This window comes from Arachis stenosperma, chromosome 1 (genome assembly GCF_014773155.1).
Source record: "Arachis stenosperma cultivar V10309 chromosome 1, arast.V10309.gnm1.PFL2, whole genome shotgun sequence".
Taxonomy (NCBI): domain Eukaryota; kingdom Viridiplantae; phylum Streptophyta; class Magnoliopsida; order Fabales; family Fabaceae; genus Arachis; species Arachis stenosperma.
In genome coordinates, this window is record NC_080377.1 from 134777678 (window position 1) to 134796637 (window position 18960).

At 33.6% G+C, this 18960-nt stretch overlaps 4 protein-coding genes across 5 annotated transcripts; 1 reads left to right on the forward strand and 3 right to left on the reverse strand.

Annotated features, from left to right (window-relative positions):
• Positions 1 to 2339: 2339 nt before the first annotated feature.
• On the reverse strand, positions 2340 to 7052 carry LOC130937617 (uncharacterized). Of its 2 annotated transcripts, XM_057867094.1 has the most exons (3): positions 6631 to 7052; positions 4118 to 5043; positions 2340 to 4035 (listed from the first exon to the last, which is right to left on the reverse strand). In XM_057867094.1, exons 2-3 carry the CDS (start codon positions 4488 to 4490, stop codon positions 3902 to 3904), a joined length of 507 nt encoding a protein of 168 aa, XP_057723077.1. In that variant the 5' UTR covers positions 4491 to 5043; positions 6631 to 7052; the 3' UTR covers positions 2340 to 3901. The 2 variants fall into 2 exon arrangements, with proteins under 2 accessions (XP_057723077.1, XP_057723076.1); XM_057867093.1 differs by lacking the exon at positions 6631 to 7052 and having other exon boundaries at positions 4118 to 5185.
• A 1298-nt stretch (positions 7053 to 8350) lies between these two features.
• LOC130937601 (malate dehydrogenase, chloroplastic) lies at positions 8351 to 10349 on the forward strand. The gene is made up of 2 exons (XM_057867092.1): positions 8351 to 8466; positions 8600 to 10349. The coding sequence occupies exon 2, from the start codon at positions 8610 to 8612 to the stop codon at positions 9846 to 9848; it is 1239 nt and encodes a 412-aa protein (XP_057723075.1). The 5' UTR covers positions 8351 to 8466; positions 8600 to 8609; the 3' UTR covers positions 9849 to 10349.
• LOC130937585 (pentatricopeptide repeat-containing protein At3g47530) lies at positions 10250 to 12954 on the reverse strand. Its single transcript, XM_057867091.1, has one exon. It carries the CDS (start codon positions 12762 to 12764, stop codon positions 11031 to 11033), a length of 1734 nt encoding a protein of 577 aa, XP_057723074.1. The 5' UTR covers positions 12765 to 12954; the 3' UTR covers positions 10250 to 11030.
• Positions 12955 to 14554: 1600 nt separating this feature from the next.
• LOC130935466 (protein RKD3-like) lies at positions 14555 to 16119 on the reverse strand. The gene is made up of 4 exons (XM_057865226.1): positions 16022 to 16119; positions 15773 to 15900; positions 15306 to 15664; positions 14555 to 14968 (listed from the first exon to the last, which is right to left on the reverse strand). Exons 1-4 carry the CDS (start codon positions 16117 to 16119, stop codon positions 14555 to 14557), a joined length of 999 nt encoding a protein of 332 aa, XP_057721209.1.
• Between the last annotated feature and the right edge of the window lie 2841 nt (positions 16120 to 18960).

Below are 18960 nucleotides of genomic sequence, written 5' to 3' on the forward strand. Positions count from 1 at the left end.
TTGGTAGAAAGGTGGAGGCCAGAAACTCACACTTTTGTATTGTCGATGGGTGAGGTTACCGTGACACTAGAAGATGTCGCTCATATATTTGGCCTACCCATTGATGGATAGGTTGTCAGCGGCTGAATTGATAGCAGTGGTGAATTCTTGCATAGCCAGAGCATCGTGATTTTCTGCGAACCCGTTGTGAGTAGTTCATCCAAATCTTATATAAAGCTGGCATGTGTTTGTCGTATCAGAGACGCAGAGCCATTGGACACTTTGGAGTCTATCCAGAGATATGTCAGATGCCTAATTTTCTATTTGCTGGGTTCGACCCTATTCCCAGATAAGTCGATGGTATATGCCCATGCGAAGTATCTACCGTTGCTCCGCGATTTTGACCGGATCCACACTTACAATTGGGTCAGCATGCCTCACGCATCTTTATAGGACATTGTGTCGTGCATCACGTTATGATACTAAGGAGATGGATGACCCTCTTAATATTTTGTTTGTTTGGGCATGGGAGCGAATGTCGTGTATTGCACCCGTACCGAGACAGTACCTTTCAGTGGCTGATGTACCGGTTGCTCGAAGGTAACAGTTCCTATTTTAGTTGTGTATTCTATTGACGATGCATATTTGTTTGACGGCACATTTTTTAATTTTTTCAATATTACGTGTTTCAGGTGGAGTCATTCTGAACGAACCGCTACGTGGTTATCGAAGACCACGGCAACATTTAGGCATGAAATAGACTACATGGAAGAGGTAAATGTTTTTACTTTGTGTGTGTTAATATCCAACATTAATATCAGGATTCTAATTTTCTAATAACATGTTGCAGTTTGTGTGGCAGTCGTATGAAGGAGTGATCATACCCGACGAGCTCCATGGACACCTTGAGGTGTATGACATCGTTGCTCTGTTATTGTCATTCGATGTGTTGAATGGCACCATGTGAATTGAATGATGCATAAGTTTGGGTATGCCTAACCAGCCCCGGAGGTAGCAAGAGTCATTCCACCAGAAAAGCATTGCATGACTCTTCGCGGAGTGCAGCTTCATGACTAGAGAGTTTTACATGCAGGGTGGAGAGCGGAATAGGACATCCATCGTAACACTCGATTGCGGGATGGGCACCCCCTTCCAACTTAGGACTTTAGACCATTGGCTAAGTACCATGATTGGCACGTGGGGTCGTACGGACATCTGCTGATGTTGTTGGGGGCAAGTTCCTCAACATCCACCTCAGCCACCAGCACCTCAGCCTCTAGCACCTCAGCCACCAACACCTTAGCCACTAGCACCTTAGGGACCACCTCAGTATGCAGTGTTTAAACCATTTTTCTATTATCTCCCACAGTAACTAGACCACTGTCAACACAATCAGCACGGCCAGTCCACCGACCACGCCGAGCCCAGCCGTCGCAGCCGACATAGTCAGCATAGTCACGTCAGCCAGTCCAGTGACCCCAGCTGTTGCAGCCGACACAGTTAGCATAGTCCGCACAGCCAGTCCAGCGACCACGGCGAGCTTAGTCGACACAGCCATCAGGGTTAGTCCAATCGCCATATTCAGCCCACACAGCACATTCCGCCCGAACAGCAATGTGCTGGCTTTCCACAGATCCCATCGTAGATTTCTGTTGATGAGGATGGGGATCATCATATACAGTAGTGGGTTGACACTGGTGTTGGTCATTTTGAAGATTATGGTCATTTCAGCACTATCCCTACACCAGCAGAGACTGGTCGACAAGGGTCTGCTTCTGGTCGCACTTTAAGGCGAGTGTCGTGTGATTCTCGACAAAGCGGTTTCATCGTTTCGCATATGGTTTTCGACTCTGCTCGTCTCAATCTACTAGATACTGGGCCGATCACTTTTGAGCATGAGGTTGTTGAGGAGTACAACCCTGGTGCATCTGCTTCGGTAGAGGTTGTGAGTCGGCCACCCCGAATGTCGGCGAGTCAGTTCAGGGTCATCTGTATAACCTACGGACAGAAAGGAATCCACCTGATAGGTTTACTCCATTGCATTTTGATCAGCGCATGATGGGCAAGGGACTTAATTGGATGATACAAAAGAATTAAGCAGAGTTTAGTAATTAAGTTTAGTTTTTAATCGATGCTTTGTAAGTTTACGTTATCAAACTTTAAATTATGGTCTCGAAATTAAGTTAATGTAATTTTTAATTAACCTTTTTTAAGACCATTGTATGAAATTTGAAATTATCATCTCAGAAACTGTCAACTGTAATAACTCACAAAAGTTAACATGTAACTTAATAATACAAACAAGACGACGCACACAGACATTAATTGATAAAAATAACTGAAAAATACGAACACGATGAACCTAAAAAACATTGACTGATAAAATTAACTCTAAACATACAACACAGCAACCAAAAAAGATCTAAGGTCCAACATCATCACCAACTCCACTCGGTCCAGCACGCTGAGGACATCGACTCCGACTATGACTCTGTCTACCACAGAGAAGACATATACGAGGACCATGCATTTCTCGTGAATCCATTTCATTGAGGTATCGGGTCAATTTGGGACGACCTTTCGACGTTCACTGCAAGGCGGGGTTAGCAACCAATGTCAGTCCTGGATAAGTAGGCCATGTCTCTGGATCACCTAATGGTACGAACTCAAATCTGTAGACCTTATGAACCTCTGTTATCATGTACACATCATTCACATACAACTACCATTCGAGGCACTTCTGGTTGGCACAGTAAGCAATAACATGTCAACATGGTAGTCGTTCCATTTGAAAGTGCCCACAGTCACACGTCCGTCGTGCAAGATCAACTGCCAACAACTTTCCATTAGGCATTACACACCTCAAACACCTCGTTTCGTCTATCAAACCGGTGCACAACTATATTTCCAACACGTTGCATATTTGCTTCTATCCGCTGTTGTGCAAAAGCAAAGAAAGTAAATCCAGCCCACTTGCAATCGTGAGCCTCGACACTCTTCTGCGTAAATAGCTCGTTTAAGCGATAATATGTTGCTCAGACAAGCGCCAACACAGGGAGGTTTCGGGCATCCTTTAGCACTGAATTAATGCACTCGACAAGGTTTGTCGTCATGTGGCCCCATCGATGTTCCTCGTCAAATGCCAATACCCAGTTTCTAAGTCCAATGGCATCACACCACCAGACATATGCCTCACCTCGCTCTTGCAACCTCTTATAGTTGATGTCTCCTCCACCGTCCTTGAATATCCACTGTTGACCACAAACTTTTGCAAGTGAGAAAATTTAAATGCCCTTAAGAAGTTGCTACTGATATGTCTAATACAAAACATCCAACATGCTCTTGGAGGTTTTCAATCACCTCCGGAACGATTTATTGTTGTTTGGATTGACTCATGTCGGTCTGAGATTATACCCACACCATCTCTTCTAACAACATGCCTTTGTAAATTACTCAGAAAAAAGTGCTATGCATCAGCGGTCTCCCCCTCCACTGGGACAAAATCGATAGGCACAATGTTCTGGTTACCATCTTGTGCTACAACAACCAAAAGTGCACCTTTGTATTTTCTATAAAGGTGTGTGTCGTCAACTTGAATTAGAGGCTTGCAATTCTTGAACGCTCTAATGCATGGGTTGAAACTTCAAAATATGCGGTGACTGATAGTGTAGTTGAACCTTGACTAGACTTTCGCAATTATAGATTTTACCTAGATGGATGGGTCAGTCTCAACCAATGGCCTTATAGCCTCAGCAACTGTATCCGAGTCCAACTTGGAATGATCATGTGAAATCGTTCTTATGGTGCACGTGTGCCTACCGTTGTATCTCCATATCTCCCAACAACCTTTTTTCCGTATCAAGTTGGCTCGGATTAATCAATTACACCCACACCCATACGTCTTGCATTTTGCATAGAACGTCTATGGTTCAGACTCATACACATTGTAGTTGATTCCTCTAGAGATAGTATAACCTCTAATTGCTGCAACGACCGACTTTCTAGAACTATATTCCATTCCAATCCTGAACTCTCCATCCTCAAGATTAGCAACACCTATAGAAAGCAAAAATCATCATTCATTGATCCATCCAAAATATAAATTAAGAAAAATATATTATTCACTCATCACACGTACCTATGTTTACATATTCTGGGAACTCCGATGCATGCATCGCGTCAAAATTCAAATTACGCATAAAAGATGGAATATCCATCAGTTGACTAACTGCAGAAGGAACCACTACACTCTCCATTGCTGCCTCAACTCCCACATCACCATTCTCGTCTTCATCGCCGGCTTCATAAGTAGCTTCGAAGTCTTCTTCGTTGTAACTGTTCATTCTTTCGTACACTGCAGCTCTATCATCCACTATATCTGAATCATTTTGAATCTCATTTGCCTCTACGTTTTCAAAGTCAACATAAAACTCAATCTGTGGCTGTTGCACCTGAGTCTGCCATTGAATATAGAATATATTCTGCATACTCGCTTTGTTAATGATCGGCATAATATCAAACTGTATTAGACCATCAAAGACTATAACAGGATTCTAATACAGAATACTGCTCACTCTCCTTAACATACCGTTCTCCATGCTTTGACAGAGACCATTCTGAAGCTCCATGAACATCATGGTACATGGAACCACAAACGAAAATGGATTCTGACACACAAACTTTATTTCCTCATGAGTATTCTATATAATCTCACTGTTGCGATACACTACCAAGTTTGCAGTACCCTCCATCACACCAGAAATACACTCAAACAACTCTTTTCTTTGCAATAAAATGGTACCGAGTTTGCCCTTATATAGAGAAAGTACCCAACATGCACACCACGTGTTGCATCGCTATCGAATCACAAAGCAACATGTTAGCAACACGCCCCATGTGCTGAAGCTGCCCTTGAATCACACTTCGACATATCATCAACACGCCCCCACGTGTTGAAGCTGCCCTCGAATCATACAATGGCATGTCAGCAACATGCCCCCACGTGGTGTCAATTTGCCATCCACGTGCTGCGTCAGTATGCCCCCATGTGTTGGTGTTGCATACCTGACACGTCCACCAACATACAAATACACCAAAATACATATTTCCACTCAAAATACCAACAAACTCTCCATATTAGAAAAAATAAGCCACCAAAAGTTTTTATCTTTAGCAAATGATTTGTCCATTTGATCTAAATTTTTGTGTCAATATTTGAATAAATATTTAGAAGATGCACAAAAAAAATTCAGAATAAAATTTAATCTCTGATTTTTTCTTTTTATTTTTTAAAAAAATTTGGTCAATCACAATTAAAATTAAAAAAATATATATTTAATATAAAATTATCAAATTTTAAAAATAAAAATATTCTATTTCTTTTAGAATAACTGCAAAAATTTACATCAAAATTATAATTTTGCAAGAGTTTAGTGATAATCCATTTTTTTCTTTTTTATTTTTAATATTAAATGTGCAATGAATAATGATATTTCTTTGCAAATAAGTAATTGTCCATTTTCAAATAATCACACGAAATAATTGAAACATATTGAAATTATGAAATTCTTCTTAACTAAGTTAATTTAATTAATTGTATATTATGTTTTGGATAAACAACAAAAAAATGTACCTAAATTATTTTTTATTAATAAAAATATTTTTAAATTTTATTATCGATAAAAATATCTTTAAATTATTTTAAAATGTGACAAAAAATATATACATGTGAACTGAGACGTTCTACATTAAAAGAAAATATTAATGTAACAAATAAAACTTTTTATATGGCAAATGAAATTTTTATATTGGTAAGTGAGCCACATCATATTCTTTCATTAAAGGAGTATATCTCTAATTATAGTTGAGTATTTTTGGTACTTTTTAAAATTATTTAAAAGCATTTTTGTTGATAATAAAATTCAAAAATATTTTTGGATGCATTTTTGTCAAGGTTCCGAATATTGTACTAGTCAACGAATCGCTCTAGTTATTACTTCATTAGTTTATTAGTTCAACCAGTTTAATCGTGGTTCAACAAAAAAAAATTATTTTATAATAAAATGATAAATAAAATATAAATAAACATACTAAAACATAACTATAGACTAATATAAATTTCAAAATATCATCCAAATTAAAAATACTATACAACCACAACATTATAATCTCGTCTAAAAATAAATTCAAAAGTCAAATAATAAAAAAATAACCAATCATAAAATGCCAACCTCAATAAATATACAACCAAAAAAAAAATTCACCATAGAACCATAAGTCCATACCAGAATCAAAGAAAATCAGTCACTATAACAACAGAACCATAACAATTAATAATAAAACCACAAAATATCATAATCAAGATACAAGAACATCATCGACGATCCTAAACCAAACTAGAGGAATGACAACAAGAGGTACACAACCAAAAAAATTTACAACAGAATCATAAATCCATAACAGAATCAAAGAAAATCAGTCACTATAACAACAGAGCCATAACAAATTAACAATAGAACCACACAATATAAGAATCAAGATTCAAGAACATCATCAACATCATTGACAATCCTAAACCAAACCAGAATAATGACAACAATAATTAAAAAAGAAAAATGAAAAATCACAGATTAACAATCTTAAGAAGAATACCTTCTAGAGCACAGAGGTGAGGGAGAACTGGATGGCTGAAGTAGAGAAGGGCTAGAGTGTGGTGGAACAGAGCTGGCGCGGCGAAACAATGACTTTGCACGATGGAGGAACGACGCGAGACAAGAGCAAGTGCCAAAGTGAGGAGATGATAGTGGACGAGAATGACGGAGTAACGAGAGCAAGTGAACGGTGACTTCGAACAGTGGTGGAGATGATAGTAGTGAGAAAGGTGGTAGCTGAACGAAGCAATTGACGGAGTGATGGAGGAGCTTGATGCTGTTGCTAGTTGCTAGTAGTTGTGAGTGAATGAGTGCTCATTGCTCAATAAAGGAAAAAGAGGATTAGGTCATTAGAGTTTCTGTTTTCTCTTCTTTCTTTTTTTAAAGCACAAACTAGTGCCATTTTGGTGCAAAATGTGAAAATCAACCGATCCTAATTCGATTTGATCGGGCGATTTCTGACCAATTTAACATTCCAATAGTGATTGATTTTAGAATAGACGATTTTGATTTCTGACCGAATCAGAATCTTTAACGGTTCACAATTTAACTAATTAATCAACTGATTTGAGCTTTAATTTTTATAGTTTACTCTAATATTTTTGTGTTATCATATGGATCCTGTTCAAATCCATATTCTAAGTAAAAAATAAGGTAAATTAATTTAATTATATTAGGTGTATATTAAAATTAATAATAAATATAAAATATATATTAAAAATAATTAAACTATATATAACAGATTTTACTGTTTAATTTTAGTGACTAAGGGTGTGTTTGTGAAACACTGTTGGAGAGGATAAAAGTGCGTTTCAATGCTTTGAACGCTGATCTTTGATGTTTGACAACTTTTTTTCTCTAAACGCCAACGTGATTCTACATCCCAAAAGTTCGTTTACTAGAAATAAAAAATTATAGCTTCTGCTTACTCAACCTACGTTTAGGTTTGTTGCTGGTTATTATTGGTTTTTTCATAATTTTTTTTAAATAAATACTGAGAATATCAAAACAATTATTCTAATTTTTGTGCACTATTTACTATTTTAATTTTTTATAATATGTATTATTGTTTCTATTAAAAATGATAAATTAAATAAAAAATTAATTATAAATAATAATAAAAATATAACTTGTAAAAAATTAGAACCTAAAATAATAATAAAAATAAAATTATTAAGAGTATTTAAAAAAAATTTTATATATTATTTTTAATGTAATAAATAAATATTAATTTTTACTATAAAAAATACTTAAAAAGTTGTCAACTTTTATGTTATTTTTAGTTTCATAAATAAATATTAATTTTTATTATAATAATAAAAAATTATAATATACTAAAATAAAATACTATAAAAAATACTATATAAAATATACTAAAAAAATATAAAAAAATTAAATATATTTAAAAAATAATATTATAATTTAATATTATATTTTTTTAGTAATTAATTAATTATTTATTTAGAAGTGATTTTAACTAATATTATCCAAATAATATTTATTTTATTAAAATTAATTTTAGTAAAAATTATTAAACATAAATCATGTTGACACAAATTCACTTTTACCTAAAATTAATTCTACAAAATTACTTCTATTTAAACTCCAATTTATCCAACGTAAATACAAACACACACTAAATAATACTTTTGAAAATAGCATTTTTGTGGTTGGTGACGGAACAGGGTGTATTTATATATATATTGCATACCATACTACTAGCCAAGAATCCGGTATCGTTAAACACGAAGAAAGAACCATAGGCGGAAATTCCAAACCCCAGCTTCCTTCTTAAAATTACAGTCTCAACTTTCACCTTCTTCACTCCGATTCCCAGGTACGCTCTCAGATCTCATTTTCCTCACTCCAGATCTGATTTCTTCTACCCTCCCTTTATCGATTCCATGTTTTACGCCTTTCTGACGATTCTGTTATTGGAATAATATATTGTTGCGTTTTGTCTGTTTCAGGAAGCTTCAAATGGCGGCGGCGGCTTCAGCAACAGCGCCTACCTTCATCGTTGGAACCACCCATAGAGGAACCTCTCTCTCTCAATCGAAGCCTCTCGGAGGACTTAGGTTTAACTCGAAGAACCCCCTCAAGAACTTCTGCGGCCTCAAGGCTTCATCTTCCGTCACATTGGAGTCCCAATTATCGTTCTCCGGCAAGGAAACCGTTTTCGCCCTCCGAGCATCTTTTGCATCCAAGGCACAAACGCAAGACAGGACTATCCACTACAATCTTCAGCCTCAGGCATCGTTTAGAGTCGCAGTTCTCGGTGCCGCCGGAGGGATTGGCCAGCCTCTCGCTCTGCTCATCAAGATGTCCCCGCTGGTTTCTGATTTGCACCTTTATGATATTGCCAATGTCAAGGGTGTTGCTGCTGACATCAGCCACTGCAACACGCCTTCGCAGGTGAGGGATTTCACCGGAGCTGCTGAGTTGGCTAACTGTTTGAAAGGGGTTGATGTTGTTGTTATCCCCGCCGGAGTTCCAAGGAAGCCAGGGATGACTCGTGATGACCTTTTCAACATCAACGCTGGCATTGTTAGGGACTTGGTTTCCGCTGTGGCCGATAATTGCCCCGGTGCTTTTATTCACATCATCAGTAATCCGGTGAACTCCACGGTGCCTATTGCGGCCGAGGTTCTGAAGCAGAAGGGTGTGTATGATCCTAAGAAGCTCTTTGGTGTTACTACCTTGGATGTTGTCAGGGCGAACACATTTGTTGCTCAGAGGAAGAACCTGAAGCTGATTGATGTTGATGTGCCTGTTGTTGGGGGCCATGCTGGGATTACCATACTTCCCCTGCTGTCGAAGACAAAGCCCTCCGCGAGTTTCACTGATGAAGAGATTGAAGAGTTAACTGTCAGGATTCAGAATGCAGGAACAGAAGTTGTTGAAGCAAAGGCTGGTGCCGGATCTGCTACTCTGTCTATGGCATATGCGGCTGCTAGATTCGTTGAGTCGTCTCTTCGTGCTCTCGATGGAGATGGGGACGTGTATGAGTGCTCGTTTGTACAATCAGACCTGACTGAACTTCCATTTTTTGCTTCAAGGGTCAAACTCGGCCGGAAAGGAGTTGAGGCTTTGATTCCATCTGATCTCCAAGGGTTGACTGAATATGAAAAGAAGGCTTTGGAAGCACTTAAGCCGGAACTTAAGGCCAGCATCGAAAAGGGAATTGCTTTTGCTCAGAAGCAAACAGTTGCTGCTTAAACCTTCAATTTATCATCTCTGTTGTCCCTTAGAATAGAAAATCAAAAGGTTGTTTCTCAAGGTATTCTGGGTTTCTTTCTTTGAGCATAAATACTTCTTAGAGAAGTTAGGTTGAGGATTTCATTGTAGGATCATACTGCATTCACTACCTGGGATGCAAAATTTTCCATACTATCAATTTTGCTTCCAGCTCTATTGGTAGATAGGGAATGAGTTTCCATTCCTGTTACTGAATTGTGCTCTAGTTTTTTTTGTCAGAAATATCAAAATATATCATTGTTATCATGTAAAATTGGTACACTTGAAGCTTTAATTTCTCATTGTGTTATATTTCAAAAAGTTATGCTTACTTTGATCAACTTGAAGGCTAGTGATCAATATTAGGTCAATTAAAATTTTTGTAAGGGCTATGCTCAGATATTTCCTGTGTACTTGGAATTTCACTCAAAACAGTAAATGTGCAGAAAATCATTTGGGAATAATAGTAGGACCATTGATTTATTGCTGTTACGTTTGCATAACTATATGGACTTACTAAAAAGAAAATTGTTTGTTGAATATAGTCATAATCATTCAAAAGTAAGAGGTACTCAAAAGAATTGCCTGAGAGTACTGGAGACATAACTATATGGACTTACTAAAAAGAAAATTGTTTGTTGAATATAGTCATAATCATTCAAAAGTAAGAGGTACTCAAAAGAATTGCCTGAGAGTACTGGAGACGCCTTCCTTGCTGCATGTCTAATAATAACCTCTTCTTTATGTCGACAAATCCTAGATAAACATCCTCAGTATGAACAAAATATCTCGAAAATGCCACTACCAAACCCATCAAGTGGCAAACACAAATATCCTCCTTCATGTCTGAGTGGCAAGTATCCAATATCATCACCATGTGCCTCACTTAATAGGACAGTCATATACAAAGTGATCAACTCAACAGCTTGAGACAAATTCAGATAAGCCCCTTGGTTTTATAGACTAACAAGTGAATGGTGCTTAGTTCTGAATAAAGCCAACCATATCTGCATCAGAGGCAAAGCTTTGCTAAAGGTGGTGTTTGCCGTTTGGTTTCAGAAAACTTGCCTTGAGGGGAGTGCTCCATTTGAAGTATGTCTTTAGAGAAACTTCACAAAATTAGTGTTTGGTTTTGCAAACCTATGACAAGCTCAAGGGTTACCTTTACCAATAATCATTACAGGAGCAGAGCCCTCCACGGAAGTGGTGAAACCGATTATGGTCCCTAAGGACCACATCACGGTTGTAAACCCAGGAAAATGTTTTCAGGAAATTGTGGCAATCAACACATAGTCGGAGATTATTGGCCACTCTCAGTGTTGTGCCTGGTGGAGTAGCAAGAACCCCAAAAGCAACAGCCAACTTTTCACTGTGATAAGAGAGCACATAACCCTTTTCTTTGTCATCTATCTTATGTAACTCAGATGAAGGCTCAACAACATAACCTGCAATCTTCAGCTGCTTATTGATCTCATTCAGCGTCTTATAAATCTCGCTTTTTCTTGGGTGCAAAACATCATCGACAACAAAATCATGTACTGTTCCTTTCAACTCAATTGTGCTACAACCAGGTGTTGTTTGGATTGATTTTTCTTTCATAAGTTTTCTCACTTCTGCTACCTTGTCCCAGTGACCAGCTGAAGAATAAATATTCAGGAGCAAAACATAATCCCCGGCTTCTTGAGCCTTCAATTCAATCAAGTGTTCAATAACTCGTTCGCCAAGTGTAACGTCGCCATAAATTCTGCAAGCTCCAAGCAAGGTCCTCCATATTGTTGAATCTGGCCTCACAGCCATTGAGGTAATCAGTTGATAGGCCTTATCAAGTAAACCAGCGCGACCGAAGAGATCAACCATGCAGCCATAATGATGAATGTTGGGTGTAATCCCAAACTCTCGACTCATGCGGTTGAAAAATGAGATCCCCTCATCAACCAATCCAGAATGACTGCAAGCAGACAGCACTCCAGTGAATGTCTGATCATCAGGACAAATCCCCAATCTCTGCATCTCTTGAAATGCTTCAATTGCTTCTATCCCATATCCGTTAGCTGCCAAACCAGAAATCATCGCACTCCATGAAACCACACTTTTATTGCAAGTTCCCTTGAATACCTCATAAGCCTTATCTAAACTACCACACCGAGAATACATAGATATCAGAGAATTAGACAAATTGCGAGCAGCACCATAACCATGTTCCATGATGTATCTATGAATTCGTTCACCGAATTCCAAGGCATTCAAATGAGCACAAGCTTGAAGAAGAAGCAAACAAGTAACATCATCAGGTTCACATCCATACTTTGAGCTCTGCATGGCATCAAACAAATTCAGAGCATCCCGACTCCGTTTATTACGAATTAAGCAAGAGATCATGACGTTCCAAGCAATGGTATCCCTCTGGGGAATCTCATCAAACACCTTGCATGCATCATGACATTGCTGACACTGTGAATACAAGTCCATGAGAGAAGTGAGCAAAAGGCTATCTGATTGGTGTCCATCTTTGAAGACATTGCAATGAACCTGTGCCCCTCCAAAAAGACACAGGAACCTGATACAACACTTAATAGCAAAAGAGGAAGATAATGGGTCTGCAGAAACACCTCTTCTCCTCATATCTCGATACAATAAGAGACCCTTTTGGGGTGAATCGCTCATAGAAGAGGCCCTGATCATGGTATTGTAATGAGAAACAAAAGGGGAAGTAAAGCTCTGGAAGAAACGGTGGGAATAGCTATGGTCCTGCAATGGGCCAGAGAGAGCAACACGGTTCAAGAAGTGAAGAGAAACTGCAGGGTGTTCAGCAAGAGATGTGCGGAGAATATGAGCGTGTAATTGAAGAAGATGGGTCTTGTAAGAAGCAGATTTTATGGCGGAAATGACCAACTCCATGATGGGTGTTGGTTGGTCATGTTTACTTTGCTGAAAAGGAGGTAACCATAACTTCGGGGGAGGTTGCTCCGGTGGGTTGGTGGTGTGATGAAGAAGATGAATGGCAATAAAAGAAGAAAGTGAAAGAGAGAGACGTTGGGGATTTGGCGCTGCAAGGAGCCAAGGGTTGTGGAAGAACACAACTTGTTTCATTTGCGGAATCTAGCAAAGATTTCAAGCTCTCAAGATTGAAGAACAGAATAGTAGAATACAGGAAAGGGAACTGACTACGCCGCCAAGTAAAAAATCTAATATTTCTAAATTTTTAATAATAATATTGTTTTAAAATGACAAGAAAAAAAAAATTAAATTCTATTTACCACCTGTTCCCTTCTATTGGTTATCATTCGTAAACGCTCCCAAAATTTAGGTTATTTTATTTAAATATATTTGAGTAAAAAAAATAAAAAATATATATAAAAAATAATTTTATTTTTTATTATAAAATATATTAAAAAAAATAAAAATAATATTAAAAATATAAAAAAATAAGTTTTTTTAATATTAAAGAGATAAAAAATTAGTAGATTTTATTAATTTTTTATCTATTTTTTTAAATTTTTTTTAATTAAATAATAAAAAATAATATATTTTTTTTTTTCATTTCTTTTTAAACAAACATAGTTTTACCGAGCATTAGCATTCCTCGTTGTATTGTGAAATTTACTATTTTATTTATTTCTTTCCATCGATTAACATTGTGAAAATTCATCATTTTATAGCATAATTTAGAAAAGCTTTTATCCAACGACACTATTTGAGAAGGATATAAAGAATATCATGCAAAATTGAAAATGGTATACCTATAAACTATAGATACTATTTTATTAAATAAAAAATACTATGTACATTCTGCCATTATATATTTGCATTCATGAAAATTTTTAAGCGGTTTTGTTATGATGTAAAAAAAATGTAGTTAAGAAATAGTTAACGTAAAAGTAAAGAAACCTAAATTAAGTGTATTTTCAATATTTCTCTGTGAAAATAATGAAAAGTACAAATTTTCAATTTTTAAGTGATACTCAAACAAATTGCAATGATTTTAAGAGAATTCTATAATTAACCGAATACGATCACTTATTGATTTTTTTGTTATTTTGTTACGCTTTGTATTTTTAATTTCTTTTTTATGGTTTTAAATTTTTTTTTAAAAAATACAAATTTGAAGGTTAGATTTGAGTTTTTTATTTTAAATTTTTTTCAATATACAAATCTGATCCTCAGATTTGTAACTCTACGAAATCTGACTCTCAGATTTTTCTACTCTCCCAAATTTAATGGTCCAATTTGTTACTCAAAATTAAAAAAAAAGATTAATTCATATTCAAAAAGAATACACCAATAATTCATGATGATGAATTACACACAATTTTTTTTCATATAAAAAAAATGAGCCATTTTGTTAAAAGAATAAAACAAAGTACTTACTTAGTTTTAGACGGAAGATTCATGGCCAAGAATATAGAAACAATATAGTGAACTCATCTTATGGCGGAGGAAAAGGAAGCATCTAATAATTAACCCAAAGAAAAAAAAAAATCTTACGATTAAATTTTCTTTCATGCTATTGAACTCATTTCCTTTCAAAAGATAGTTCCATGAAAATACTTAATTCATTCTAACTTGAAAGACGAAGAATGAAAAACAAAAGTGCTTCATTCAAACCAGAAGCGAGAACAACACCTTTACAAAGGGCCAAAAAGAAAAAAATAAAAAAACAAAACAAAATACCACCACTCTCCAATTGATCATTCACCACTTGGGTGATTAAACATATAGCTAGAACACATTTGAATGTTGTGGGAGAAAGAAGGCAAAGACAACACAGATTTGATGTCTCGTTCTTGATATTCATCATCATCAAAGCTAATAAATTCAACACCACCCATTGTGTTATTCTGACTAGTTCTTAATGCATTATGTCCAATAATATGATATGATGATGAAGACGAAGATTCCATGGATGAATTTGAAGAAGTACAACCCATCATGAGCTTCCTCTTCTTGTAATTAGCCTTGAAGCATGCTTGTCTAAGCCTTTTGGTATTGTCTTCAAGTTGCAAATCAGGCATTTCTTCCAGAAGCTTCTTTTCCTTCTCTAATATCTCAATTGCATTCCTTAGCTTCTCTTCACTCTCTCTCCCCTCTTCCTTCCCTAACTCCTTCAATAACCCCATCACACCCCAAAACAAAACGTTGCACGAATCAGTATCCTTAATTACTACAATAATTAAAGGATTAATAATAATAATAATGTAAACTTTTAATTAGTTTATACAATACATTAACCCCAAAATATGTAAACAATACAACATCATCTTTAATTTGTTACCTCAAATAATAAAAACACAAAAACATGGTATCACCATCAAACATTAGTATATATGTGTTCATAAAATGTAACAAAAAAAAGAAATGAAAAAAAGAATGTTCTTAATAGCTTTTAGAATTTGCATCTATATAAGAATAGAATAGAATAATGTGAAGTAATGAAGGGACCTGAACATTATTGATGAGGGTTTGAAGGCTCATAAGTTTTCGATGAGGCCACCTTCGAATCCCTAACTCTCTGCATCTCTTCTTCAAAAGAGTTAAGCCCACATCAAGTTCCTTCGCTGCTTGAGTAATTGGCATGTAGAAATACTCCGATATCATCTTCCTTGATAACATTTTCGTACTGTTGCTACTTCTCTCTTCTCTACAAACTCGTTTACTCATAACCCTCCGGATGCTCTTATTTTCTTCATTGTTTTTGTTGGAAAGTAATGATGATGATGAAACTTTTTCTGAACAATCAAAGCCGGCATCCACTTCGTTCCAGACAGAAAACCCTTTCTTGATATCATAAAAGTCATAGTCTGCATATATATAAGGACAAGGTATAATATAAGTAGCTATAGTAGTATAAGAATCTAATAAGCAAAAAAAAAAAAACTTTAAGAAACTCATCATGGTGATATATATACCTTTAATAGTTGAAATTGGCTCGATGGAAAGAGTTTCATAAAACGGAAGTGAAGGGTAACACTCCATGTCTTGTATTGAAAACTCGTGTGCCCAACATCCCAGTGGTGGATATTCGTTAGTGTTTCCACTGAAATATAAATTGAAAATGAATAAATGCAGAGCACAGTGGCAATGCAAATAATTCACAAAAAGAAAAGTATATATAGTATAGTGTTGTAACTTGTAACGAGTTAATCTAAATAGATTACCAGAAAGAATAATAATCATAATCATATACGGAAAATTGGGTGGGAAGTGGGAAAGGATCATCAATTTGTTGAGGGTTGAAGAAGTTGCAAGAAGCCATGAAGATGATGATGATGAGGGAGAGAATTGATGAAGCGAGGAATATAGTGATTAGTGAGTGAGTGAGGGATACGAAGAGAAAGAAGTTGGCAATATATATACGAATGATGATGATAAATGGGTGATAATGGAGGGTAATTACTTGGAGAAAGTGCGCAGCCTTCTACCAGTTAAATGGCTTTTAATGCTATGCTTATGAGTTGTGAGAGTTACAAGGATCTTATTAATTGCATGAATATATAATTCTAATCAAACCTGTTTTGATCTTAGCCATTAGATTTGGGTTCAACCTAGCTTTTATATTATTTCATTAGAGTAAATTATTAAAATAACACTCACAAAATTTATATTGCTGACAAAATAAATCTTAAACGATACTAACAATAAATAAATTTAAAAAAAAAATTAAAAATGCGATAAAAAAAACTAGATATTAAATATATATTTTAAAAAGATTTTAGAGATCAAATTTTAATATAAATTTTTGTAATTATTATTAAAAAATAATTTTTTTATTTTTAAATTTGATAATTTTATGTAAAATAAATTTTTTATAAAAAAAAAATTATTGTGAGTTATCATGTTTCTTAGAAAAGTTTGGCTAACATGCATGTGTCATAAGTGCACATAATAAGTTTATCACTGCTAGTAGAAAATTTTAAATATTTTTATTTAATAAATACAAAATAAATATATTAAAAATTTAAATTTTTTATATTTTTAATAAATTTTTTTATTTTGTAATCTTAACATGTGCCTTAAAAAGCAAAGTCACATGATAAATAAACTTTTTTTTTTTAAAAAAAATCTAAAGATAAAGTTTTTGTTATGAATTTTTTTGTGCATCTTCTAAATATTTATTTAAAGGTTGACATAAAAATTAAAATCAAATAGATAAGTCATTTATTAAATATAAAAATTGTTTTGTCACTTACAAAAAATATAATAATGATTGGTTATTTTTGTCGTATTTTCAGATCACTTAGAGGTTATTTTGTTGATAATATCTTTCAGTAACCTTAACTTTTTGTCAATGGCTAGATCTTCGAGTACTAAATTGGTAGTTAAACCTATGTTATTATTAGAAGATTATTTACATACGATTTTCAATTATCAACTTTATTGAAAGACAACTCCATGTGAATTTTTACTTTATTAATATTATTACAAAATATTATTTGTATACTAAAATCAGCCACCAAAATCAATCATTATGTATTTGTGTATAAATATGTACATGTAAAATTTAACTCATTTTTAATGTGTATTTTATATTTTAATATATATTTTATATTTTAATATATATTATTATATATTTATGACTGATTTTAATGTACACCTAATATGATTGTTATTATTATTAGAGTTTTTTTAATTATATATCTTAAGAACACATTTTAAGTATATCAAAAAACAATTATTAAAAGTTATTAAAAAAATAAATTTTTTTATATTTTTAATACATTAAATACATTAAAAATTCAAAAAAATTATTATTTTATTTTTTAAAGTGTGTTGTTAGGACATAATTTAACTAAATTATTATTATTATTATTATTATTATTATTATTATCTCGAATAAAATAATTGTTTGTTTGATAATTAAAAGTTTTACATTAATAAAGTTGCTTTTACTAGTAGTATTACTAAACAAGTAACGAAAGTGAGGAAGTGTAATAATAAAATAACTAATTAAGGTAATTCTATACATTCACTTAAATTTTGTCTAAAATCAAAATATCATTAATCATTTTTTTAATGGGTTAATTTGTGTGTTTAATTATAATTAAATAATTATTTTGGACAGAATGAAGTGTCATTTTTTTATTATTCTTTTATTTATGAGATAAATAATAATATGTCTTCATTCTAAAAATATAGTTAAGCAAACTAAACTCTTCATTTTTTAAACAAGCTAAGTAGTTAATCTTACTACTCTTATCTTTTAAAATGTTTATAAATTAATAAAAAAAAGGTTCGATGATAAATATTTCTAAACGTAGAAGCAACTTTTTTTTAATTTTTTTAAAGTTATTATTAAATTATTTTTTATTTAAAATTAGTAGAATAATTAAAAAAAACTATGGGCATTACTCTTCTTATGGGATAAAGAAGAGAGAAAAGACAGAATACAATATATATATATATTTCGATTTTCTAAATTTTAGATTTTTATTTGAGAGGATAAAGTGTGATTTTTTATTTTTTAATATTTTATCTCTTATATTTTTTTTTTGTCTCACCTATAAAATATATAATGAAAGATTATATTGTACTCCTATATATATATACAGAGAGAGAAAGACACACACAAGTGTTTTTTAGAAATATAAAAATAAATATTTTGTATAAGAACTTTACATTTTAATTAAATAATATATATTAAATATGCAAGAAAAATAAAAAAGCCTCACATTTATATATTTAACATTAATATTCTCATGACATATACCAATTATTGGGAAAATTTTCATAAATAATATATGAATAATTAATGTGTATTTTCATTATTTATATAATAAAGGTTTAATTAAGAAATGTCCCAAAAGTATATTAAGATTATTATTGAAGTTTAAATTTTTATTTTAAATAAATATATAATAAATATATTAAAAATGTAAATCTGATATATTTTTATATTTTTTCTCAATTAATAAAATCAATCAATCCTTAGCTAAACCCTATATACTTATTTGCAAGACTATTATAAAATTTTATATTTTTGTGTATTTTCAAGATTATCATCTATTATCTATTATATTCTTCTAATTTTATAACCAAAATATATCATAATGTCATTTTCTCATTACAATTGAAATGAAATCTTTTCTTTCAAAATTAA